The following is a 25,233-nucleotide window of genomic DNA, read 5'->3' as shown; positions in this document are numbered from 1 at the left end:
ATCGCACCGTGGACTGGCGGTTGAAGAACACTGTTTTGGGCCTGATGCACGTGCTGGCCCTGTGGACGGGCAGGAAATTTCTGTGGACCGGCACTGGTCCATGGACCGGTGGTTGAAGAACACTGTTCTAAAGCATTATGTTGAGCTAGATGACTTGCAAGCCTGGCCAGTAAATAGCATTTGAGATTAAGTGGGTGATTGCAGCATAATGTTATGGGTCTCATCAAAGGCAACATGGTCTTGAAAACGAATGGGTGTTTGCCAGCATGAGTCACAAGAGCCCCAGCGGATTCAGAAAGGGTGGTAAATTGAAAATGAGCACTCGTTGCCAAGCTGCAAAATGAGTGAGAGATCAGCTGCAGGAATAGATAAAGAAAAAACTTTCCATTATGCAGATAATGGTTACTGCAGATGGGCAGACTAGATGGGTCATTTGGCCTTTATCTGCCATCATGTTTCTATGTTTGCCCACCGACGCAAAGAAAGAAGTGGAAATGTCCTATATGGATGGTGACAGGACAAAAGCGTGCCGGACAAAGCCGTGCCGACATTTCGGCCCAGACAATTGCACGTAAGACTCCAGCGCGCCGCTGTAAAAGTTAATTTTAAAGAGCTCCGACAGGGGTGTGTATACTGTTTGCGCTGATGTTGGGGGGAGGGGGGGTGCAACCCCCCACATTATACAGAAAACTTAACTTTTTCCTAAAAAAAAATCAGGAAAAAGTTGTTTCCTCTATAATGGGGGTCCCAACCCCCCCCCCCCCCACGTCAGCATGAACACTATTAAGTAAACTGGGGGATTCCCCCCTCACACACCCCCGTCGGAGCTCTTTAAAATTTAGTTTTCCGGAGGCTCGCTAAAGTCTTGCACCCAATTGTCTGGGCTCAAATGTCGGTGCGGCTTTGTCCCGCGCGCAAATGACTGTGAACCATATAGACTGGTGGACTCAATCTATTTCTTAAATGTCCTTTAATTCATCCAGAAACTCATAGGGCTCCTTTTACTAAGGTATGCTAGCGGTTTTAGCGTGTGTTACATTGCCGCGCACGCTAACGCCTCCATAAAGCTGGCGTTAGTATTTTTCGTGTAGCTTGGGGTTAGCGCATGCGAATCTTCAGCGTGTGCTAAAAACGCTAGCTCACCTTAGTAAAAGGAGCCCATAGACTCGTCATGCTTCTATGTTTTAAACAGCACCGTTTCATTCTCATAACTCCTGTTATTCCTGGGGAAATAAAACTAATATCTGAAGAAAAATCTCTGTTAGTATTTCCCTCATTAAAAATCATTTATTCAAGGAGGGATATGATCTTTTCTGTTACAGCTCCTCAAATTTGGAACTTGCTTCCTGTCAACATAAGAGAAGAAAAATTGCTTAACAAGTTCAAAGACCTACTAAAAAGTTGGCCGTTTAAGGACTAAACTAAACTAAACTAAACCTTAGGTTTGTATACCGCGCCATCTCCACAAGCATAGAGCTCGGCACGGTTTACAGGGTTAGGTTGAAAAGGAGCCACAATGAAAGGTTATAGGAAAGGAGCTAGGAAGATAAAGAACCAAAGAGCGGGAGGTGTTAGATTTTTGAAAAGAGCCAAGTTTTCAGGTGTTTGCGGAAGGATTGGAGGGAGCTTGAAATTCTGAGCGGGGATGTGAGGACTCCTTTAACTGACCCAATTAAAATCACAAGACCTCACTCTGGAATATATCTGGACAAGGAAATTAAGTAGAAATTAAGTGGGTAACGTTCCCTATCCTTTTGTCTCCTTACCCATCATTTTTCATATATTTTGGAATTGTATTTACTCCAATTTTTTTAACCCCCCCTCCTCAACTGCATCTTTATGTCATAATTGTTTTTAGTGTCCTGTTTGTTGGAGTTTTTATTTTTTTATTTTTAATCTTTGTAAATCGCATTGGATTTGGATATTGCGATCGTATCAAATATTTTAAATAAACTTGAAACTTGAATATTGAAAGAATTCTCTAGCAAAGGATTGAGATATGGGAGAGAAACTTACTCTCCCCTCCCTTTTACAAATTCCTGTGAGCGTCGCGCTGTTACTGCTGCGGCCGGCATTAAAAACCACGCTACAGCCGGCATTAAAAACCGCGCTACGGTTTTGTAAAAGGGGAGGGGTTAATCTGAATTCTTAATTCAAATACTCTGGGAAATTACATTTAGAAATGTCCTGGTCCAAAAACTGTCACTGTATTTGTAGGAGCCAAGATTAAACGTAATTGATTACCCCCTCTTCTTTGGAGCCGCGCTAGTGTTTTTTAGCGCAGAGAGAGCACAGAGAGCTGCGCTGAATAGCCTGCTCTGCTCCTGACGCTCATTGAGTTCCTATGAGCGTCGTGAGCAGCGCGGGCCATTCAGCGCGGCTCTCTATGCGCTAAAATCCGCTAGTGTGGTTTCATAGAAGAGGGGGTTAATTTCAATGTTCTGTTTTACAGCTTAAAATGAACCTGCACAAAAGTATCAAAGCTCAATAAAATGGCTTAAATATCAAAAACTCTTTGGTTGGACTAATTTAGTCCATAAACACACTTCATTAGCACATAATGACTGTCCAAACTATGCACGAATAGGTAAAGACTTTATATTTCAGACCTCAGTAGTGTACCCAGGAAATAAACGTATCACTGAGTTTAAAGCACTACACCATCTTCATCGGTCTTTGAAATATTATATAAATATATTATTTTAAATATCTTTTATCCTTTATCTTTATAAAACTGTTTTAAAGACTTAGCTTTATATTGGCGAAGACTTCTTCCAACTGGCTTTTTCAAGGAAATGTTCCAAAGAACCGTCCATCAGTTAGACCACATATTACTCAAATATAAACCAAGATTTTGGGGCCAAAAAAATGGCCCCAAAATGAGGGTCTCAGTGTATATTTGGGTCAGCTCTGACCCACCCACCCCTCCTGAACCTGTTGTAGGCCTCTGCCGGGCCTGCAGTGAGATCTGGTGGTTCAGTGGTGGGCCGGGACAGGAGGGATCTCTTTTGTCTCCTGTCCTGGCTGACTCTAATAACTTTTACCTCCCTTCCCCTCCCTGGTGTACCTTTTAAATCCCTGCTGGTCCAGCGGTGAACCACGGCAGGAGCAACCTTCCTTCGCTCCTGCCCATGCAGAGCTGCTAGCTGATTGGCTGCTGTGAGTTTTGGCATCATTTGTACAAAAATGGACACACAGACAACCCTGTGGGGCAGAGAGGCAGCCTAGTGGACTTTAAACGATGGGGCTCAGGTACAAGTCCCACCTTAATTCCTTCCTCCACTGTCCCTGGAGGACTTACAACCTAATTTTGTACTTGAGGGACTGAAGGGTTAAGTGACTTGCCCAAGATCCCAAGGAGCAGCAGTGGAATTTGAACGGGGCCCTTCTGGATTTCAAGCCCAGTATTCTAACCACTAGGCTACCTTTCTGCTCTTTAGTGGTTGCCCTTTATTTGGTTACCTGAGACAGTTTGAGAGAGAGAGCAACCTGTCCAAGGAGTGTCACTGGGAAAGGGTGGCTCAAGCCCTGATTTCTCTGGTTCTCAGCCCATTGTTTTGAAATTAGACCATACTTGCTGCCTTTTTTAAAGCTTTTCAGTGACATTAGTAGCCTTAAAAGCGTGCATTGGTGAATCTACAATAGCCTTTGAAATTTGAAACTGCTGAACTTTCATGGTGCTGTGGGTGAGAATTTTCCATCTCCTACTGTTTAAGTGTCCCTTGGGTAAGAGATTCATCTGAGGTTTCAGAACTTTGAGGCAGCTTTGCTTATTTTCTCCAAACTTCTTCTTATCATAGTTTCATTGCCATATATTTTGGAACTCACAAAAGTCAAAGAATGTACTGAGAATTCCCGAGTGAATTGAATTCATGCTACAATGAGGTTTCTGTAAGGCAGATTCCAGATTGCTTCGTTAGGCATTTGAAGGTTGAATGATGAATAACCATATCAAACTGGTTTAAACCATGTCTTGACTGGGTTTTGTGATGAGGAAATCTGTTACTTTCTTTTTAGTTGCAGGAAGCGCAAGACATCCAGTGTTGTGGAGAAGATAAATCTCTGCCTTTGTTCTAGACCAGTGGTTCTTAAACCTGCCCTGGGGGACCCCCAGCCAGTCGGGTTTTCAAGATATCCATAATGACTATGAATGAAAGAAATTTGCATGCTACTACCTACATTATAGGCAAATCTCGCTCATGCATAGTCATTAGGGATATCTTGAAAACTCAGCTGGCTGGGGGGTCTCCCAGGACAGGTTTAAGAACCACTGTTCTACACTAAACTAAACTAAACCTTAAGTTTATATACCGCATCATCTCCACAGAAGTAGAGCTCGACACGGTTTATAACTGGAATTTCCCCACTTGTGGAAATCAATGTCAGATACTGTACCTTATGTAAAGGGGATGGGACTTGATAAACCGCTTTTTCTGTGTGGTTACAGTCAAAGCAGTTTATGTATTTTTAGACAGATACTTATTTTGTACACGGGGCAATTAAATGTTAAGAGACTTGCGCAGGGTCACAAGCAGGGCAGGATTAACCAATAGGCCCAGTAGGCACGTGCCTAGGGCCCGAAATGGTCAGGGGGGCCTGATGAAGGAGGGCATCAACATTGTTTTTTCCAAACGGCGATGGGCCCCTCCAGCATCGATCGGCAATGCGGGCCCCACCCCGATCGGCAACACGCCCCCCCCATCGACGGAAAGTAAGATAAGCAAGCAACGCGGGTAAGAAAGGCAACGGGAACTGTAATTGTGCAAGCGGTGCTGCTTGCCCAAAGCTTCCCTCTGACGCAGCTTCCTGTTTCCGCCTGGGCGCAGGGTGGGATAGGACGGGGCAGGGGGCCCAGTGTACTTGTGTGCCTAGGGGCCCTCAACGAATTAATCCTGCCCTGGTCACAAGGACCTGCAGTAGGAATTGAACTCACAACCTCAGAATGCTGAGGCAGTTGCTCTAACCACTAGGCCCCTCCTCCATTGTGTATTACAGGCACTTGATAATGCTGCTTAGTCTGACATATATATTTTTTAATTTTTTAAAATAAGAATATTGTTGCAGGATATTGGAGAATAGTCCTTACTTTCCTAAAAGGTGAAAGATTGTTAGGACTGTTTATATAGAGAAAATTGACAGCAGGTGACCATATAGCCTAACCAAATTGCAGCTATACTCGCTCGAGGAGCGCAGAGAGAGGGGGGACATGATCGAGACGTTCAAATATCTTACGGGCCGCATCGAGGCGGAGGAAGATATCTTCTTTTTCAAGGGTCCCACGACAACAAGAGGGCATCCGTTGAAAATCAGGGGCGGGAAACTATGAGGTGACACCAGGAAATTCTTTTTCACTGAAAGAGTGGTTGATCGCTGGAATAGTCTTCCACTACAGGTGATTGAGGCCAGCAGCGTGCCTGATTTTAAGGCCAAATGGGATCGGCATATGGGATCTATTCACAGGGCAAAGGTAGGGGAGGGACATTAAGGTGGGCAGACTAGATGGGCCGTGGGCCCTTATCTGCCGTCTATTTCTATGTTTCATTCTGCTCATCTGCACCAGCTGTTCAGTTCTATAATCCAATCTTTCCCCTCAGAGCTCCTCAGATATAGTCCTTCTCTGTACCAGCTCCGCTGGGAGGCCGTTCCATGTGTCTGCTACCCTTTCCCTAAAAACTGTTTTCTTAGATTACTCCTGCTGCTCTGATGACTGTAATGAAATGAAGGGGAATTAAAAATGAGCAAACTGTGTCCCTGTCCTCTCCATTTCTGGACGTTGTGAATGAAGGCTCATGGTACTGTTGTCTCAGGAACAGCAAGGGCAGCTGAACACCTTGTTTTTTTAAGGCCCTCATACAAAAGTCTCTAGCCCTCTAGTTGCTAATACAGTGTTGGGCGAAATATTGAATCGGCCATGGCTCCAATGATCCACCCTAGTCCGCTGCCTATGAAGAGTTTAGACTTAGTTGAGCCCAAAGAATAGACAGATTTTAAGAGAGAAACATTTACCGCCTTATTGTCCTAAGAATGAAAAGGGCTTTTCTTAGAGTCAGCTCACCATTCTGCACAAATGGGTTATCCCTTCCTACCAGCAGGTGGAGGTAGAGAAAAAAGTAAACACCAAAAAGTCCAACAGGATAGAGAACCCACAGGTATAAAACAGTACAAAAGGAAGTGGGAACAGACAATGAGCTCTCCACAGCTTCTGCTTGTGTCCTTTTATGAAATAAACAAGTTGGTTTTACATCAGTGTTCTTCAGTGGAGTGCTCATTGTCTGTTCCCACTTCCTTTTGTATGGAGGGAGAGAAAAGACAGAAGGTTGCTGTTTCATGTCCCTCTGTCCTTGGCTTTACTAACTCATCATCCTAAGAGTGAAAAGGGCTCTATACTCACACACAACCTACTGAAAGCTTGATTTGTAACTTGAAGATCAACTTGAAGGCTATGACCTTGAGATTTCTTTTTAAATATGTTTTAGTTTTTCTTTCATATTTTTCCGTGTCATTTTTAAAATAAAACCAAATGGAGATAATTATGTTACAAGCCTGTTTGTTTACTCCTACTACATGCTCTTGAAGTAACTTCGCTGCGTTCCTGCAGCCTCTCTTGTTGTAAACCGTCTTGAACTGAAAGGTATGATGGGATATAAATGAAGCTTTTATTATTATAAACCTAATTAGAAGCATCATGTGTGTATTTCTTAAAGTCTGCTGTCACCTGCCAGATCTGGCAGTGTCGTTGCTTGTTGTCTGCTGTCTGAGGCATTTGATTTCAGATTGGCATTTCAATGTCCAAGGGCTAGGAGTCTCAGATCAGTTGTTTTAAGAGTTTTAATGTGAATGATTTCAGGTTATAATTTGTGTAAAATGTTTATGATGACCTTGGCTGATTGCATGTTTTCTTATGCTGCACTCGGCTGGAATGTGGCTGATTAATTTAGTACCGTGGGCTTTGGGCTGACAGCTGTGTAGCATTCCAAGAAACGCCAAGGACTCAACACGTTGGGAGTTTGAATATCTGTCTGATAACATCGGAGCTGGTTGGGAAAGTAATATCGTGTCATTGTTGTCATTCTAGTGAAGGCTAAGAAGATTGTTTTTAGGCCTTTTGTGGCCAGTTTGACTTGCTACACAAAACGTTAATATAGGTTTGGAATTTTGTTAATGTAAACAATGGCCAAAATGGAGCTTCCTACGGGAAAACCTTGCCTTTTTCCCCTACCAAGAGTCCACCACCCTTTGAAAGCTGGAAGGGTGCATAGGGAGAGGTATGGTCAATAGGAAAAAGAAGGTATTGATGCCCCTGTATAAGACTGGTGAGACCTCATTTAGAATATTGTGTACAATTCTGGAGACCACACTTTCAAAAAAGGATGGCGTCAGTCCAGAGGAAGGCTACTAAAATGGCTGGTGGTCTTTATCATAAGGCATATGAGGACAGACAGACTTAAAGATCTCAATATGTATACTTTGGAGGAAAGATGAGAGAGGGGCCATATGATAAAGACATTTAAATTCCTACGTGGCATAAATACACTTGAGGTAAGTCTCTTTCAATTGAAAGAAAACTCTGGAATGAGAGGGCATAGGATGAAAGTGAAAGGGGACAGATTCAGAAGTAACCTCAGAAAATGTGTGAAATGGCTTCCCGGTGGAGCTGGTGGAGATAGAAAGTGTATCTGAATTCAAGAAAGCTTGGGACAAGCATGTTGGATCTCTTTGGGAGAGGAAAGGATAGTGGGCGACTAGATAGGCCATATGATTTTTATTTGCCTTCATTTTTCTGTTTCTCTCTCCTCTTGTCTTTTGAGCTTTTCATTCTGTCTTCTGGTACTTTTATTTATGGTTTATGGTTTGTTTATTTTACAAGGCAAAGTACAAGAACACACACACACAACAGTACTTAACAAACATTTCAGACATGTTACAAAAAAATAAAAATATGCATCATATTCAGCATAAAATCAAATTAAAATACCAGCCCGACAAAAATAGCAGCACCAATCACGTCTCCTATTCCAAAAATCAATCTCAAGCAACCGAATACAACTCAGGTTTGCAACGACATTACTGTGTATTTCATACCAGTACCACGAAGGGCCGGGAGTGTGTCAGAGATCATTCCTCCCTGCCCCCGCGCCTGTGAACAGACACCATGTACAAAGCACGAACTGCCATTTTCTTGCGGTAGGCATTTTCCTTAGCAGGACCTTTGGGCTACCCTAAGTGCTCGGTAATCTGCGGTGGCGTTGAGAGATAAAGGTGAAGGGGGTGGTTCCTTACTTCAGCGGGTATCAGAAAATTGACGGTGAAGCGCACCCTTGGCCGTAAGCACTGCAGCACTGACCCTCCCCCACCGAATCGGCCAGGCCGATATTTTTTCTTAAACAAATCGATTCGAACCGATTCACCCAAAGTGAATCGGTGAATCGATTCGAATTGTGAATCGGGCAGCACTAGCGCAGAATAGTGCTTGCTACATTGCCGCGTGTGCTAGACCTTAATCCCAGCATTGAGCTGGCGTTAGTTCTAGAAGCATAGCGTGTGGTAATTTCCTGCGTGCGCTAAAAACACTAGCGCACCTTAGTAAAAGGAGCCCTTAGATTTCTGCATCCAAAATGCATTTTTTTTGAAGTGTAGCACTCGTAACTCTGAACATTTTTCCAAATATTTAATCTTTCATCATATATTGGCTTTGTGTGCTATTTGAAAATTGTGCCATGCTTTGTTCATTGCTATGTTTATGCTTTAATAAAAATGATTTAAACATAATCTTTCATCATATTTATCTTTTTCGTTATGTCTGTTCAGTTGCCTGTTTGTTCCTCAGCTAATTAAAATTGCTGTTTAGATAGGTTAGCATATATCCCTGTTTACATAAACTTCCTTATAAATATAGCATAAAACTAGTAACAGCCCAGAACAGAGAGCAAATTCATTATCAATAAACCAGTCCAACTGATAAAGACGTTCCAAAGTACTAGGTCTAGCACTGCTCCTTGTAGTAATCTACTAATAATCCTTTTACCAGAGTGAACCCCATTCTTTTTTTGACTCAGCTTTTCAGCCAGTTCATACATTTTTTTTGTAATTCATTTTCTTATCAGAAGGGCTGTTCTAGTTGAGAATGGTTTTGATCTGTTATCTACATTAATCCCCACAGTACATTGAGTGCTGGAATCACTAGTCCTGTACAGCATCAGGTCTCCACAGTTGGCCTCCTCATATAGTTCCTTGAGAAGTTTGTGTGTGGATTCAGTCTTCCTCTCTTTCTCTCTGGTAGGAGCTATGGTTCGCATCAACAGCACCACAGCTTTGTACGCAATCTTTTGGATAGCCTCAATCGTGTCTATATCTGCCTGTTCCTCTTGTGATGGCAGCCCACAGAGTTACGAGACCCCCTTCAAGCGGCTCAACTGCTCCTTAGCTCTGGATTTTATTTTGTACATAAGAACATAAGAATTGCCGCTGCTGGGTCAGACCAGTGGTCCATCATGCCCAGCAGTCCGCTCACGCGGCGGCCCTCTGGTCTAAGACCAGTACCCTAACTGAGACTAGCCCTACCAGCGCACGTTCTTGTTCAGCAGGAACTTGTCTAACTTTGTCTTGAATCCCTGGAGGGTGTTTTCCCCTATTTGAATCCCTGGAGGGTGTTTTCCCCTATAACAGCCTCCGGAAGAGCATTCCAGTTTTCTACCACTCTCTGGGTGAAGAACTTCCTTACGTTTGTACAGAATCTATCCCCTTTTAACTTTAGAGAGTGCCCTCTCGTTTTCTTTACCTTGTGTTTATTATATAAAGTTAATCCACCCCCTGCCAACAGTTTTGTACCTACTTTGTCCTTTTTGGAAAATAATGTGTCCTGCTAATCACAAACCTCAACTCCCACTGAAGAATGATTTCAGAAACTATCTAGTCACCGACGCATCCTCCTGAATTAGCCTCCAGCTGTTCCCTTCTCTTCTCATTACTGAAGCAGGTTTAGTGTGAGATGTTCTTCCGTCTTGTATTCATTTTCACTTTAAATGGGCTTGGTGATAGAATATTCTTTTTATGTCCTGTCTTGTTATTTGAATATATTTGTTTTCTTGTGCACTTACTAATTTACCAGAGAAATTATTTGTGGGTTTTACTAAAACAGCAATTTATTTGTGTATTGGGAGAGGTTGTAATTTTCCTTGACTTCATTTCAACTTTATTTAAAAAATATTGAATATATTTATCTGCCTAGCTGTATATATATATTTTTTCTGAATTCGTTTTCCTAATTTCAGTCTTAAATGAAGTCTAAAAAATGAGCATGAATCATGGTTATTTTTTGATCCAGAGCTAGCACATTTCTTGTTAGAATCAACACAGTCTGATTTCCTTGACACAAGAAATATTCAACTGGCCTGGGGTCAGTATATAAAGTGAAGGCACTGGCATTTAACTCGGTAATGCTATCTGTTTAACCCATCTGAGCAGCCATCACACCACTGCCTTAGCCTAGACTCCTGGGTCTGTTTCTAGTCAGTCTTGCCGAGGAAGCCCTATGCGGTTTCAGTTTGGTTTACTTGGGTTTTTTCCTCTTTGTTGAGTGACATCGGCATACTGGAATGTTCCTGGATGCACAACCTGTCATATTGATGGCGTCATCCGAATCTTCAAGTCTGTACTTCAGTTTGCTAGTAAGGGGACATAGCAAAAAACAAAAGGAATTGACCTGAAAATATCCACAAAGAAGAAAATCCAGAGAAAACCAAAAAAACTCTGTGGGGTGACGATGTTCCTAAATGGACTTTATTTGAAAGCAGTGTCTCACTTCCGGCTCACCACACAATTGTTTCCCACGTACTCACCTTTATAGGACCCCCAGGGACCCCTGATGAAGACTTTTTGTCGAAACGCGGACCGTGTTGGGTCCTGTATGCCTAGCGGACTAGGTCCTTTAAAGCTTTTATGTGGATGATTCATTTTTATGTGGATGATTTCAGTGTACCTTTGGAACTTTGACACTTTCAAATAAAGTCCATTTAGGAACATCGTCATTCCACAGAGTTTGTTTTTGTTTTCTTAGTAAGGGGACATAGCCCATAGGTCTGGACTAATCTAGGTGGACTCAAGGGAGAAATTAATAGGTGAGATCAAAATTCACCATGCAGACTTAACCCTGTAATGCAGAGGTGTCCAACCTTTTGGCTTCCCTGGGCCGCATTGGCCGAAAAAAATGTTTCTGGGGCCACGCAAACGCTGCAGCAAGACAGAAGAGGGAGCCGGCTTTAGTGTGTCCCGGCTCGAGAAAGTTTGAGAGGCACTTATATAGACCCTCGGGGAGCCACGTTCTGCCCAGCCCCAGCACAGATTGTCAGAACAGCCCTCACTTGGATGTTAGAAAGCTTCCAAAACATCCTTTTCTTCCTCTGAAATATGGACCATTTCATAATTACAAAGGTGCACTGGCGTTTTTAACGCACTGGATTAACGCACGCTATCTGAAAAACTATCGCCTGCTCAAGAGGAGGCAGTAGCGGCTAGTGCGCGGGGTATTTTAGCGTGCGCTATTCCGCGCATTAAGGCTGTAACGTACCTTTGTAAAAGGAGCCCTAAGTATATAACTGTTTGGGCACATTTCATCCTGGCCAACTATTTTGAGTCAACTAATTTAATTTGCTCTTTTTTTTTTTTTTAAAGAGGTGTTTCTAAGAAACTGACTTTTAGGAGTTGATTTTCTTTGGTCTGGTCTGAAGACGGAGTTGCTGTGTAAATAATATCCAAAGTAATTCTCTTTTACTATGACTGAATTGTTTGTGATGCTAATAAGAACAGCATGTTGAGGAGAAAATGAGTCAAAACTGGACTTTACGGTCATAAACGGAAACACGACTGCTTTCCTAGATCTGCCTAGTGATTCAAAAGGAAAACATGCTACAAAACCCAACGTGTCATAGTTATTAAGGGGCTGTTTTCAAAGCACCATGGATTTCAATGTCACTTTGTGTGTCTAAGAGTTTTGAAAATGAGCCCCTAAATCTAATAACAGGCATCCTCAACATGATATTAACCAGGCTCTCAACGGACTAGGTCCTTAAGGTTTTTATGTGGATTATTGCCATTTTCAATAAAGTCCATTTCAGGAACATTGTCTCCCTCCACAGTGTTCTTTGGTTTCTCTTGACTTTTCTTCTCTCTGGATCTCCCAGGGTCAATTTCTTTGTTTTGGTTGTAAAACTGTTTACTATGCTGTCTCACCGTTTCTTTTTTTACCATATTATGTTTTACCATGTTTTGTTAGCTATGTTTTGCCATCTTGTCTAAATTTACCATGCTATGTCTGAAAAGGCAGCACCGTGGTTGGAGGAGCTACAGACAAGGCACCCTGAGATTGTGCGTGCAGGGCCACACTACTCCTTGTAACCCTGGGCGGATCACCTGCTCCCCCATTGCCCCAGGTACATTAAATAGATTGTGAGCCCACCGGGACAGACAGGGAATTATGCTTGAGTACCTGAATAAATTCACGTAAACTGTTCTGAGCTCCCCTGAGAGTATAAATAAATAGTGTGAAAAGTTACAGCCTCTGATAACCAGAGCTGGTATTGTGATGTCATAATGCCTCATTCCACCAATAAGAGCCAACCTCATCAGTGATGTCACAATGGCTGGATTGTCCTACACTTGGATCACTTTTACTACATTTTGATTTCTAGAGTGGCGCAGTGGTTGGAGCTACAGCCTAGGCACCCTGAGATTGTGCGTGCAGGGCCACACTACTCCTTGTAACCCTGGGCGTGTCGTCTGCTCCCCCATTGCCCCAGGTACATTAGATAGATTGTGAGCCCACCGGGACAGACAGGGAATTATGCTTGAGTACCTGAATAAATTCATGTAAACTGTTCTGAGCTCCCCTGTGAGTGAGTGTAGTTGTTATTAATAGTGAAGAATCCCAGTAGCACTCCTTATGACCTTGGGTAAGTCACTTAACCCTCTTTTACCTCAAGTACAAATTTAGTGCTCAAGGCCCTTTGGGGATAGGGAAATATCTACCATATCCAAATATAACTCGCCCTGAGCTGAAAATGAAAAGGTCTAAGCTGAATCCAAAAATATATACAATTTGCGCTTCTTTATACAGCACTGAAAAGTGTTAAGTCAAGATGAAAGAGCTCAGGTGGCAATGCTACCAAACTGCTTAGTCCCAAGTACACCCCCAGCCAGTAAAGTTTTCAGGATGCTCTCTATGGATATGCATGAGGTAAATTTGCATGCACTGCCTCCATTCTATACAGATCTACGTAGCTTATTCAAGTGGGTATCCTGGAAATCTGACTGGCTGCTTACATCCAAGGACTGATGAGAACTCTTTTACCAAATGCGGTAGCGACATCTTTAAAATCTCTCTTGAATTCCAAAGAAATATCAATGTGGGAATGGTTTGAAGACGCCTCGTACTACTTACACACGTGCGGAGTTTGATACTTTGAAAAGCCAAAGCTCACAAAAGTCATGTTGCAGAATTTTCAGCTTATAATCCATTTGGCAAACTTTACCATTGCTAAACTCAAATTTCCTTCTGGTTTAAATCTGAATTTGAAGTTCAACTTTTATCACTAGAATTAATGCTGGCCTTGACCCTCTTTCGTGTGTAATTTGCAATGTCAATGCTTGGAAAACACAAAGTATTTACATTTCTGTGGCACTGCAGCTATTTCTGAGAAAGAAAAGTAAAAAAAAATACCATTGAAATCATAGTTTAAAGGGGGCGTTAATTATTTTGTCTTTTGAATAAATGTTATGAATAGAAATGAAGCGTTTCTTTTGTCATTTCAATTCTCTCTTTTCTTTTTTGGTTCTGTTTCTTTCTTCAGTAGGGGAGTCTGATGTGATTTGAAAATAGCATGTAATTCAGTAAATGGCCAATGTTTGACATAATATCACAGGGAAATCACTGCCATCGTCGTTTTATAACAGGAAAATAAGTGGCAGGAACGAACCAAAATAACATGTTTTCATTGGGAATTTCTGCTGGATGTCATTCAAACTGCTGAAAAGACCCAGACAAACTATTGCAGGTATATGAATGAAGAGCCAAAGGACGATATATTTATAACATTTTCATTGTAAGCGCCGGGAAAGGTGACCCGCTCTACTTTTTTCTGACTGACTGGATCCACGTTCTCTTGATTTCACTTATTTAAGAAAGGTGAAGATTATAGGACTTGCTTCGATGGATGTCTTTTGCCTGAAAAGCTAAACTATCAACAGGTTCTCTGAATAGTTGGACTGTTAGTTGCAGTCACGGCAGACCAACCGCACCAAAATCCTTTTTCTAAGGCCAGTGGTTGTGTTTCCTTATCACAATTCCATATGAAGATACTATAGAGCGTTACCTCCCAGGTGTAGCACTCATGGGAATGTGTTGCAGTCTGCTACAGGCCTTTGTTGCAGGATGGAAGGACTCTTTTGGCAGTTACTGCTTTGGACTACTGGTTTCACTGGTTTCCTTTTTTGCCTTTCGGACCATTTGAAAAGCAAGGCAGCTGGCTCCAAAAAGCCCAATTTTGTAATTATTTTAGCCGACGACATAGGATGGGGTGATCTCGGAGTAAACTGGGGAGAAAGTGAAGACACACCACATTTGGATAAGATGGCTCAGGAAGGAATGAGGTAAGTTCCCCAGGAATAAGGGAGGTCTTGGCATCCTGCCCGCTCTTCTTTCCTAAACTGTAGGTGGAGTCTTCATGGTCCCTGGGGTGCCTCTCCTGTGCCACTTAGATAAAAACAAGTAGCAGTCTCACACTTATGACCTGCACTTCTGCTCTTCAGTGACGTTCCTGCATGTGCTTTAGAGCTGCTGAGTTTAGGTAAAGGACAGGAAAGTGATTTTTTGAAGGAACTGGAATACCTTACCTAATAACACCTGCTTTTTGCATTGCTATAAACTCTCACTAGCATGGTTAACATAAGAACATAAGCAATGCCTCCACTGGGTCAGACCCGAGGTCCATCGTGCCCAGCAGTCCGCTCACGCGGCGGCCCAACAGGTCCAGGACCTGCGCAGTAGCCCCCTATCTATACCCCTCTATCCCTTTTTCCAGCAGGAAATTGTCCAATCCTTTCTTGAACTCCAGTACCGTGCTCTGTCCTATTACATCTTCTGGAAGCGCATTCCAGGTGTCCACCACACGCTGGGTAAAGAAAAACTTCCTAGCATTTGTTCTGAATCTGTCCCCTTCCAACTTTTCCGAATGCCCTCTTGTTCTTTTATGTTCTGAAAGTTTGAAGAATCTGTCCCTCTCTACTCTCTCTATGCCCTCCATGATCTTGTAGGTTTCTATCACATCTGAGTATCTGAGTCTCCGCTTTTCCAGGGAGAAGAGCCCCAGTCTCTCCAATCTTTCAGTGTATGAGAGATTTTCCATGCCCTTAATCATTCGTGTCGCTCTCCTCTGGACCCTCTCAAGTATTGCCATATCCTTCTTAAGGTACGGTGACCAATACTGAACACAGTACTCCAGGTGCGGGCGCACCATTGCCCGATACAATGGCAGAATGACTTCTCTCGTTCTGGTCGTAATACCCTTCTTAATAATACCCAACATTCTGTTTGCCTTCTTCGCGGCTGCTGCACATTGCGCTGTTGACTTCATTGTTGTGTCTACCAGTACACCCAAATCTCTTTCAAGGTTACTTCCCTCTAATACTAATCCCCCTCAAATTAATTTTTAGGCCCCTTGGTTCCCCATTTTCTGATCACCCCAACATCACCCCTCCCAGAATAATCAGGTGAATAAACTTTTTGAAACCCCCTCCCACACACACACTTGTAGAAATATGTCCTGTGGTTTGTGTGGTTGTCAGGACCTGTTATGTTGCTTTCACTCTAGCTGCTCTTTCAAACCCCTTCAGAAGATGCTGGCCCAGGCAATCGCCTAGTTGTGCATAGTGGGTGGGCTGGCCCTGCTCTCGGTTGAGATATCTAATACCATTTCCATGGAAAAACATGTTGTGAGTTCATCACACCCAGCTTTATCATGGTTAGAGACTTTGGTTATACAACTTCCTCCCCTAAGGTTTCCTGTTGAATAATGAAGACTTATGACATATATAGTATTTTCTAGCTCTGTGGCAGGGTATTGAGCTTTCCCAATACATGAGCAATTTTCTGCCTGCATGCATTTTCAAAGCAAGAGTACTGTGAAACTTGCCATGGATATGCATTCCTCCAAGCTTTATGCATTGGCACCTGTTCTATGGAAAATAATATGGAAAATTGAAAATGCAAGCTGTGCTCCCCCCTTTCTCATCCACCCATCCTAAAACATAGCTCCAGGATCACTGGTGATCAATGAGGGTAAAATGGCTATTAAGCAGAGAGATGGATGGGGGTGGAGTATTTGGAGAGTGGGAATGGTTAATGGGATGGGGGAGATAGAGATTAATGTACTTATGGGAATAATACATAAATGTTGTTTTGAACTTGAAAATACAAAATAAGAGAGAATCCTGATATTACTATTGCATCGATATAAGCCACGCTCCCAACATTTTGTCTTTCAGGTTTGTGGATTTTCACGCTGCTGCTTCCACATGCTCCCCTTCTCGTGCTGCTTTGCTCACGGGGAGACTGGGGCTTCGTAATGGAGTTACTCACAATTTCGCCATCTCTTCGGTGGGCGGCCTTCCGCTTAATGAGACCACCTTAGCCGAAGTTTTAAAGGGGGCTGGTTACAGGACTGCGATGATAGGTAATGGCTCCGAATTTACCACCCCCACTCCATATTTTTTTTTTTTTTTGCTGTTTTCATCAGCTTACCATTTACTGAAAGAAAAAAACCATGGTATTATCTGGTCAGCGCTAGGGCAGATCTGGAAGTTGTCCGGGAAGTACCCGACTATAATTATCTGGGGAAGTAGGACCACAGAATAAACTTTCCGGACGTTAGGACAGTTATCTGGGCATCAATGTTGAATATAGGCTGACACCTGGATAAATTTCCATCAGCCAGGCATGACTTGAATTAGACCCCCAGCACTGAATATCCAGGTCAAATTCAACCCACTGTGGTCAATGCCTTAAGAATCTCTGTCTGCTGTTAACTAAATAGTGGGTTTTAAGTAGTGATTGTACCAGGTAATGAAATAAAATGAGATCTAATTGCTGGATTGGCCTGGCCAGTTTTGCCTGCTCTCAGAATCAGTTTAAAAGTCAATACTTTTATCATTTTAAATAAGAGGCTGGACTAGAGTCAGAAAGGGATACCTTCCCTTAAAACAATAGGAACAAGAAGAACATAAGAACATAAGCAATGCCTCCACTGGGTCAGGCCTGAGGTCCATCGTGCCCAGCAGTCCGCTCACGCGGCGGCCCAACAGGTCCAGGACCTGTGCAGTAATCCTCTATCTATACCCCTCTATCCCCTTTTCCAGCAGGAAATTGTCCAATCCTTTCTTGAACCCCAGTACCGTACTCTGTCCTATTACGCCCTTTGGAAGCGCATTCCAGGTGTTCACCACACGCTGGGTAAAGAAGAACTTCCTAGCATTCGTTTTGAATCTGTCTCCTTCCAACTTTTCCGAATGCCCTCTTGTTCTTTTATGTTTTGAAAGTTTGAAAAATCTGTCCCTCTCTACTCTCTCTATGCCCTTCATGATCTTGTAGGTCTCTATCATGTCTCCATGTTTTCTGTTATGGGCCCACAATGGTGGAACTCTCTACCACAACATATTACAAATGGAAGAGATCTTCTTTCTTTTAAAAAATCTTTAAAAACTCACCTTTTTAAAGATGCTTTTAATACTCAATATTAAAATTTTTTTTAGTTTTTTAATCTTTTACCTACCCCCGTTCCCTTATGTTTTTTCCCGTATTTGTTTTTCTATATATAACAGATGTAATCTTTGCCCTTCTTTCCCTCCCATTTCAAGTCTGTCTTGTCTTAAATTTGATGCTACTGAATTTTAATTTGTATCTCTATAATTTTATGCTTTTTTTACTTATGTACATCGCTTTGTAAACAGATTCAGCGATACATCAAATATTAATAAACCTTGAACCTTAGCAAGGGTCAGAGGTGCCTGGGGTGGTGGTGCCCCCTCCCTCATCTCCGCCCCCCCTCCATCCCCGATCCCCCCTGCCGCGCGCGCGTCCCCCTTCCCTTTCCCTGTAACCTCTAGTTGTTCGCAGCCGCAACGTGCTCCTCGTGACCCCGTCGTCTCTCCCTCCGATGTCACTTCCTGAGAATGGAATCAGGAAGTGACATCAGCGGAAGAGACGACGCGGTCGCGAGGAGCACGTTGAAGTTGTTGCTCATGGCGGTGGGGGGGCGCACGCGTGGCGAGGGGAGGAGTAGGAAGGGGTGGAGAGGAGGAGGGGCGCCAGCGCCCGCACCAACCTGGCGCCGGGAGCAGACAGCCCCCCCTCCACCCTTACTACGCCACTGGGGAAGCATGTTCCATGGTAGCTGCTTCAGCTTTACCATATCTGACTTGCTACATAAACGTGGCTGTTAAGTCAGACGCCAGAAACCTGGGCCGAGCTGAGCCGATGATCTTCTCTTGTTTACTTGTTGCTCTTAAGATTCATGCCACCTCAGCTGATATTCTTTTTTTTTTTTTTTTAAATGCTGTTTTTTTAACAACTTAAGATATTGTGCAACAGTCTGTGGAATGACAAGAGAGAACAGTATTGTTATTCAGTTAACAGCTGCATAGACGGAGGCACAGGGAGGTGCAAAGCCTTTCCTTTCCTTACAAACGGCACTTAAACCCTGGAGTTTCTGCTCCTATTCTTTAGAACATAAGAAATGCCTTCACCGGATCAGACCTTAGGTCCATCTAGAAAGGCGACCCGCGCACGCGGAGGCTAAGCTAGGTGTTCCCTGATGAATACCTTGTTCACCCGTATCCCTCAATGTGATTTGCAAGGAGGTGTGCATCCAACATGCCTTTGAATCCCGGAATGGTGGTCTCCGTCACCACCTCCTCCGGGAGAGCATTCCAAGCATCCACCACTCGCTGTGTGAAACAGAACTTCCTGATATTTGTCTTCGGCCTGTTGCCCCTCAGTTTCAGTCCATGACCTCTTGTCCGTGTCACATTTGACAATGTTTCTTGCTCTATTTTGTCGAATCCGTTTAGTATTTTAAAAGTCTCTATCATATCCCCTCGCAGCCTTCTCTTTTCGAGGGTGAACAATCCCAGTTTTCCGAGCCATTCCTTGTAGCTCAGATTCTCCATACCTTCGTGGCTCTCCTCTGCACCCTCTCCAGCAGGGTTATATCCTTCTTTAGATAGGGAGACCAGTGTTGGATACAGTATTCCAAGTGTGGTCTGACCATTGCTCTGTAAAGCGGCATTATGACGTCCGCCGATCTACTCGTGATTCCCTTCTTTATCATGCCCAACATCCTGTTTGCTTTCTCTGCTGCCGCTGCGCATTGAGCCGACAGCTTCAGGGTCCTGTCTATCAGTATCCCCAGGTCCCTTTCTTGTTCGCTCTTGACCAAAGTTACACCTAACATTTTGCATTCATGTTCCTTGTTTTTCCTTTAACTGTAAAGAAGTCACTTTTCTTGAAGGTAAACAGCTGTTTACCCGCGAGACATGCCCTGCTGACCACTTACCCATCCTGATCACTTTTTCATGTCAAAGAAGGGGCGGAGGAAGGTTGAGGAGGCAAAGCGCACACAGGGCTTTTGGTTTTGAAAGCCTCAGACAGAATTTCCACGATTGTTGCAAATGTCTGCGGGTGCTACGCACTCCCTCCTGATTCTCAAAAATGCCCTGTGAACTACAAAAACTGCCTCATAGGCTCTGCTTTGTCCGGCAGGCCCCAGTTGGGTTTGGGTTGTGCTGTTACTACACGGCTAAATGAATGTGTAGTAACGGCGAAATCTATAGGGAGTGTTCTGAGCATCTTGCAGAGAAAATGTCATTCCTGCACATAGGTCATTTGAGAAAGGATCTGAAATGTAATGTAATGTAATGTAATTTATTTCTTATATACCGCTACATCCGTTAGGTTCTAAGCGGTTTGAAGAAAGTATACATTAAGATTATAAATGAGAAGTAAGAAGGTACTTTAAAAATTCCCTTACTGTCCCGAAGGCTCACAATCTAACTAAAGTACCTGGAAATTAATAAAGAAGAGAAAATAAAGATGGTTGAAAAAAGAAAAATTCTATGTGAACTTATAGGATGGAAATTAAACTGACAGTGAAGAACTGTATAAAAAATATATATGGAATGCAGTTAGTAAAGTAAAGGGACTTTCTCCGTGGTTCCAGGTGAGTTACGTAGAGCTTGTTCTTACAAACACTTTAGAACCCTGTTGAAAACCTATCTTTTCTCAAGGTATTTGGCCAAATAGTTCTAGGCGTCTTTTATTATTAGTTTTTTGTTAACCGCGTTGAACTTCTGGTGACGCGGTCTATAAGGGCGAGGTTATGTTAGGTTCAGGTACAGCAGATATTTCGCTGTCCCCGGGGGGCTCACAATCTCAGAGGGTTAAGTCAAGTGGCTTGCCCAAAATCACGAGAAGCAACAGTGGGCATTGAACCGGGCTTCCCTGCTTCTCAGCCCATTACTCTAACCATGTGGGTGCGCCTCCACCTCGTTTTCAGTATATAATAATAATAATAACAGTTTATATACCGCAGGACCGTGAAGTTCTATGCGGTTTACAAGGATTAAAAATGCTACAAATTGAGTAGAACTAACAAAGTTAGACATTAGTGACTAACAGTTCTAGAGATCAGTTGTTGTGGGAAAGATTATGCAGATCAGCTACCTAAGTACGTCAGGAACAGATATGTTTTTAGGTGTCTCCTAAATTCACCATAGTTATTAGCATGCCTAAGTAATTGTTCCAGATCTTTACCCCATAATGCTGCTTGATAAGAGAAAAGATGTTGATGATGTCTTTTAAATTTACATCTTCTAACCGGTGGAGAAACTAATTTCAAGTGTGAGCTTCTCTTATGTCTATTGGTTGAGAAAGAGAAAAGGTCAGCAGTGGCGTACCTAGCATATGTATGAAGATATGTAAGAAAAACTGAGAGGAGACAGATTCATAACGAATGCAAGGAAGTTCTTCTTCACTCAACAGGTGGTAGACACCTGGAACGCGCTTCCCGAAGAGGTGATAAGACAGAGTACAATTCTGGGGTTCATAGAGGGACTGGATGACTTCCTGGAAACGAAGGGGATAACAGGGTTTACCTTACAGGACATTGAGCGAATAGGGTATGGACATTTTTAGGTTAGGTAGGGAACACTTTCAGGTCATGGACCTGGAGGGCCGCCGCAGGAGCGAACTGCCAGGCATGATGGACCCCTGGTCTGACCCAGCAGAGGCAATGCTTATGTTCTTATGTCCAATAATATAAAACAGAAACAGCATAGGCTTAACTCAGTCTAAAAGTGAAGGAAAAAGCCTTAGACAGGGCCCTTCCACCTCACCAAAACGGCTTAAAGAAGTGGTCTAGCGTTCACTTCACTGCCAAAAACCTTCACTGTGGGATAAAGCCTTATGCTGTGTGTAGTATGCCAACGAAAATTAAATGATAGAGGAAGTATTTCCACTTATCTTCACTGATCAGTACACCAGTGAACGCTCGACCACCTCTTTAAGCCGTTTTGGTGAGGTGGGAGGGCCCCCTGTCTGAGGCTTTTTCCTTCACTTTTAGACTGAGTTAAGCCTATGCTGTTTCTGTTTTATATTATTGGACATCTTCATACATGTGCTAGGTACGCCACTGCTGACCTTTTCTCTTTCTCAACCAATAGACATAAGAGAAGCTCACACTTCAGACTGGTCAACGATCTATACAACATAGAAACCTGCACAAACCTACACGAAGAATCCACCTTAACCGCCAACACCCTTGCCGACTTCTTCAATACCAAGATCCAAAAATTAAGAACAACACTACCCGCCAATCCCAACCCCCTCGAGCTCTTCCCCATCCTCACAGACATGAATCTATCAAACCCAGATCCTGGAGCCAGAGTCGACTTTAGCTGGAAACAATTCGCAGTAACCGATTGGCAAACCTTCAATACTTACTACAACAAGTATACACACTCCTACTGCCATCTGGACACATGCCCACCAAATAGCATGAAAACTGCCCCCCCCCCCACTTTAAAGCAAAAATGATGACATGGGTTAATTACCTACTATCCACAGGAAACTTCCCGTCGGAGCAAGGTCATATAATGATTACCCCAATTTTAAAAAATGCGAAAGAACCACCTAACTCCCCATCTAACTATAGGCCGATCGCCAGCATCCCCCTATTTACCAAAATAGCGGAAGGGATGGTAAAGGCGGAACTTTCCGCATACCTTGAAAAATTCAATATTCTATGTGACAACCAATCAGGATTTCGCGCGGACCACAGCACTGAAACCATCATAGCCTCCCTTCTCGACCACCTCCACATGCTCTTCAGTCAGGGCTCAAGTGCCCTGATCATACAACTTGACCTGAGCAGTGCTTTTGACCTGGTCGACCACACCATTCTCCTTGAATGCCTAGCTCACATTGGCATCTCAGACCAGGTCCTCAACTGGTTTCAGGGGTTCCTACAAAATAGATCATACAAGGTATTTAAGAATAACTCTTTCTCTTACTGCTGGGACAACACCTGTGGGGTCCCCCAGGGCTCTCCCTTATCCCCCATCCTATTCAACATATACCTAGCCTCCCTAGGTAAACTCTTACACAACCTAAATCTCAAATTCTTCATTTATGCAGACGATATCACAATAGCCATCCCACTAACCAACTTTTCACAAGAACTACTCGACCACATCACAAACATTCTCAACCAGATAGAACTCTGGATGCTTTCATTCAGACTGAAATTAAACCCCGACAAATCAAAATTTTTCCTAGCCTCCCCCAAAGATAAAATCAAGGAAACCACAATTCAACTAAAAGGAATGACCTTCCCCCTCGATCCGACCATAAAAATTCTGGGAGTCACGCTGGACAAAAACCTATCCCTAGAAAACCATACCGACCTCATCGTTAGGAAAAGCTTCTCGGTACTTTGGAAACTTCGCACCATAAAAAAATACTTCAATGACACTGCATTCCGCCTACTTGTACAATCCTCCATCCTCAGCATTCTCGACTACTGCAATATCATCTTCCTTAACGCCACAAAGAAAACTACCAGGAGACTAAAAATAATCCAAAATACCGCAGTGCGCCTCATCTTTGGCCTAAAGAAATGGGAACATGTCACCCCTTTCTACCACCAACTACACTGGCTACCATTTGAATCTAGAGTTCTTTTTTAAATTCGCATGCTTCTGCTACAAATCGGTTAACGGTTCTTCTCCAAGTTACATAAATACCCACGTTAACCTTTATTGCAACAACAGGACATCACGCAGAATTCAACTGTTTGCCTTCCCTTCGCCAAAACACTGTCCTCTCAAAAGATTCCTCGATAGAACTTTCACCTTCCAAGCAGCCAAGTCGAACCCATGGCTGGCCCAGATGATACTCGAGGCCCCCACTTACCTTGCCTTCAGAAAACTACTAAGAACTTACCTATTCAGCAAACACGACCCTTAATACTCCCTCACCCCACATAACACTTGCCCCACCCCTGCCCCCTTCCTCCTTCACCAGACCCTCCCTTTTTCCCACTCTCTACTTCCCTTGTCTAGTTTGATCAAAGCTGCAATTTCTGTTAAATTGTTGTAAATCTTCCCCTCATTGCAGACTGTTGTAAATCGCTGTAATTTCATTGCTGACTGCTGTAAATTGTTGTAATTTATTGTAAATCTGCTTGTAATTTTGTTGTAAATCTGCTTGTCAATGCAGGTCATTTGCTAATTGATGTAAACCGCCTATGGTATGGCGGTATATAAGAATAAAAGTTAAAGTTAGTATCTTACATATTGCAGTGAGCAGTACATCAATAAACCCATTGTAAAACTAAACAAGCCAGACTAGTACAGATCAATCCTACACAGCCAATCCTAACAGAAAACCATGTCTTTTCGAACACACAGAACACAGAAAACACCTTCGCCTAGTATGGAATATGTCATCACAAACTAACCCCTCCCCCTTTTAGTGTGGTTTTTAGCCACGGTGGTAACAGCTCAGATGCCAACGCTAAAAAACGCTCTACAGTTTTGTAAATGGGGAGAGAGAATAAAAATACGTAGACAAAGGTTAAACTGAAGCACCAAGAAGCTGGACTCTGCATACAATGCAACATCACAGAAACAGCGATGCATCTCCCCGAAAGCAAAAAATAAATAAATAAATAGAATTTTTTTTCTACCTTGTCTTCTCTGGTTTCTGCTTTCCTTATCTTTTTGTCACTCTCTTCCTTTCATCCACTGTCTACCCTCTCTCTGCACCTTCTATACGGCATCTTCTCTCTTTCTATTGCCGTTCTAGAAACTTTGTGCATCCCCCTTCCATTTCTCCCTTCACCCCCATTAGTCTTCCTCCCTTCCCTCTTCCAATGGTCTGGCATCTCTCCTCTCCTCTTCTCCCCTTCCCTCTCCCACACCCACTTGCTTTGACACGCAGCTCCTGATTGGCGAGGCCCGACTTTAGTGCAGGAAGAGGCAGTCGGAGCATGCTGCAAGTGATTTCCTTCACTCGCCGGCACTCCAGCTACCCTCTCCTGCCTCTCCAGCTGCCCTCTCCTGTTTCTCCTTTGCGGTCAGAAAATACCGCGAATGACCCGGAACTGCAGACCGCAAATTCGCAGGTACTTATTTTGTACCTGGAGCAACGGACGATTAAGTGACGTGGCCTAAATCACAAGGAGCAGCTCTAACCCCCACCCCCCTCCCAAATTCATATACAACTAAAATATACCACATGAAAATAATATCTTATGTCATTCATATATATATATGTATTATTAGTGGAAAACCAAGAATCCCCCCCACCCCAAATCCACATGTGATGTTGTACTATAATTGTTTGATATTTACTGTACACTTGATGTAAGTTATAAAATGAATAAAGAAATAATTTAAAAAAAAAAGGAGCAGCTCTGCCACTGGATCACTCCTCACCTAAACCAGTCATAGCCATGTGAACGGACCGAAAAGAACGTAGTACTGAAAATACTTTTATTCTTTTAACATAGGAAAGTGGCATCTGGGTCATCATGGCTTCCATCATCCCAATTTTCGTGGTAAGTGTTGCTGTCCTGGCTGTTGAAAGCATCTGTTGTCACTGAGCCCAGGTTCTGTTTTTTATCATTT

General features: G+C 43.1%; 1 protein-coding gene across 4 annotated transcripts in view; it reads left to right on the top strand.

The window, feature by feature from the left end:
- The window catches only part of ARSG (arylsulfatase G), a 125,609-nt gene that overhangs the window by 33,954 nt on the left and 66,422 nt on the right, over window positions 1-25,233 (top strand). For 3 of the 4 annotated variants that reach the window (XM_033961193.1, XM_033961190.1, XM_033961191.1), the window contains exons 2-4: window positions 13,845-14,643; window positions 16,537-16,724; window positions 25,116-25,163. In XM_033961193.1, the coding sequence (XP_033817084.1) occupies window positions 14,426-14,643; window positions 16,537-16,724; window positions 25,116-25,163 (454 nt within the window). In that variant the 5' untranslated portion in view covers window positions 13,845-14,425. The remainder of the gene's footprint in view (window positions 1-13,844; window positions 14,644-16,536; window positions 16,725-25,115; window positions 25,164-25,233) is intronic. The other variant, XM_033961192.1, reaches the window with a different exon arrangement.

The sequence above is a fragment of the Geotrypetes seraphini genome, chromosome 10 (assembly GCF_902459505.1).
Source record: "Geotrypetes seraphini chromosome 10, aGeoSer1.1, whole genome shotgun sequence".
Classification (NCBI taxonomy): domain Eukaryota; kingdom Metazoa; phylum Chordata; class Amphibia; order Gymnophiona; family Dermophiidae; genus Geotrypetes; species Geotrypetes seraphini.
This window is presented reverse-complemented; position numbering and strand designations above follow the sequence as displayed.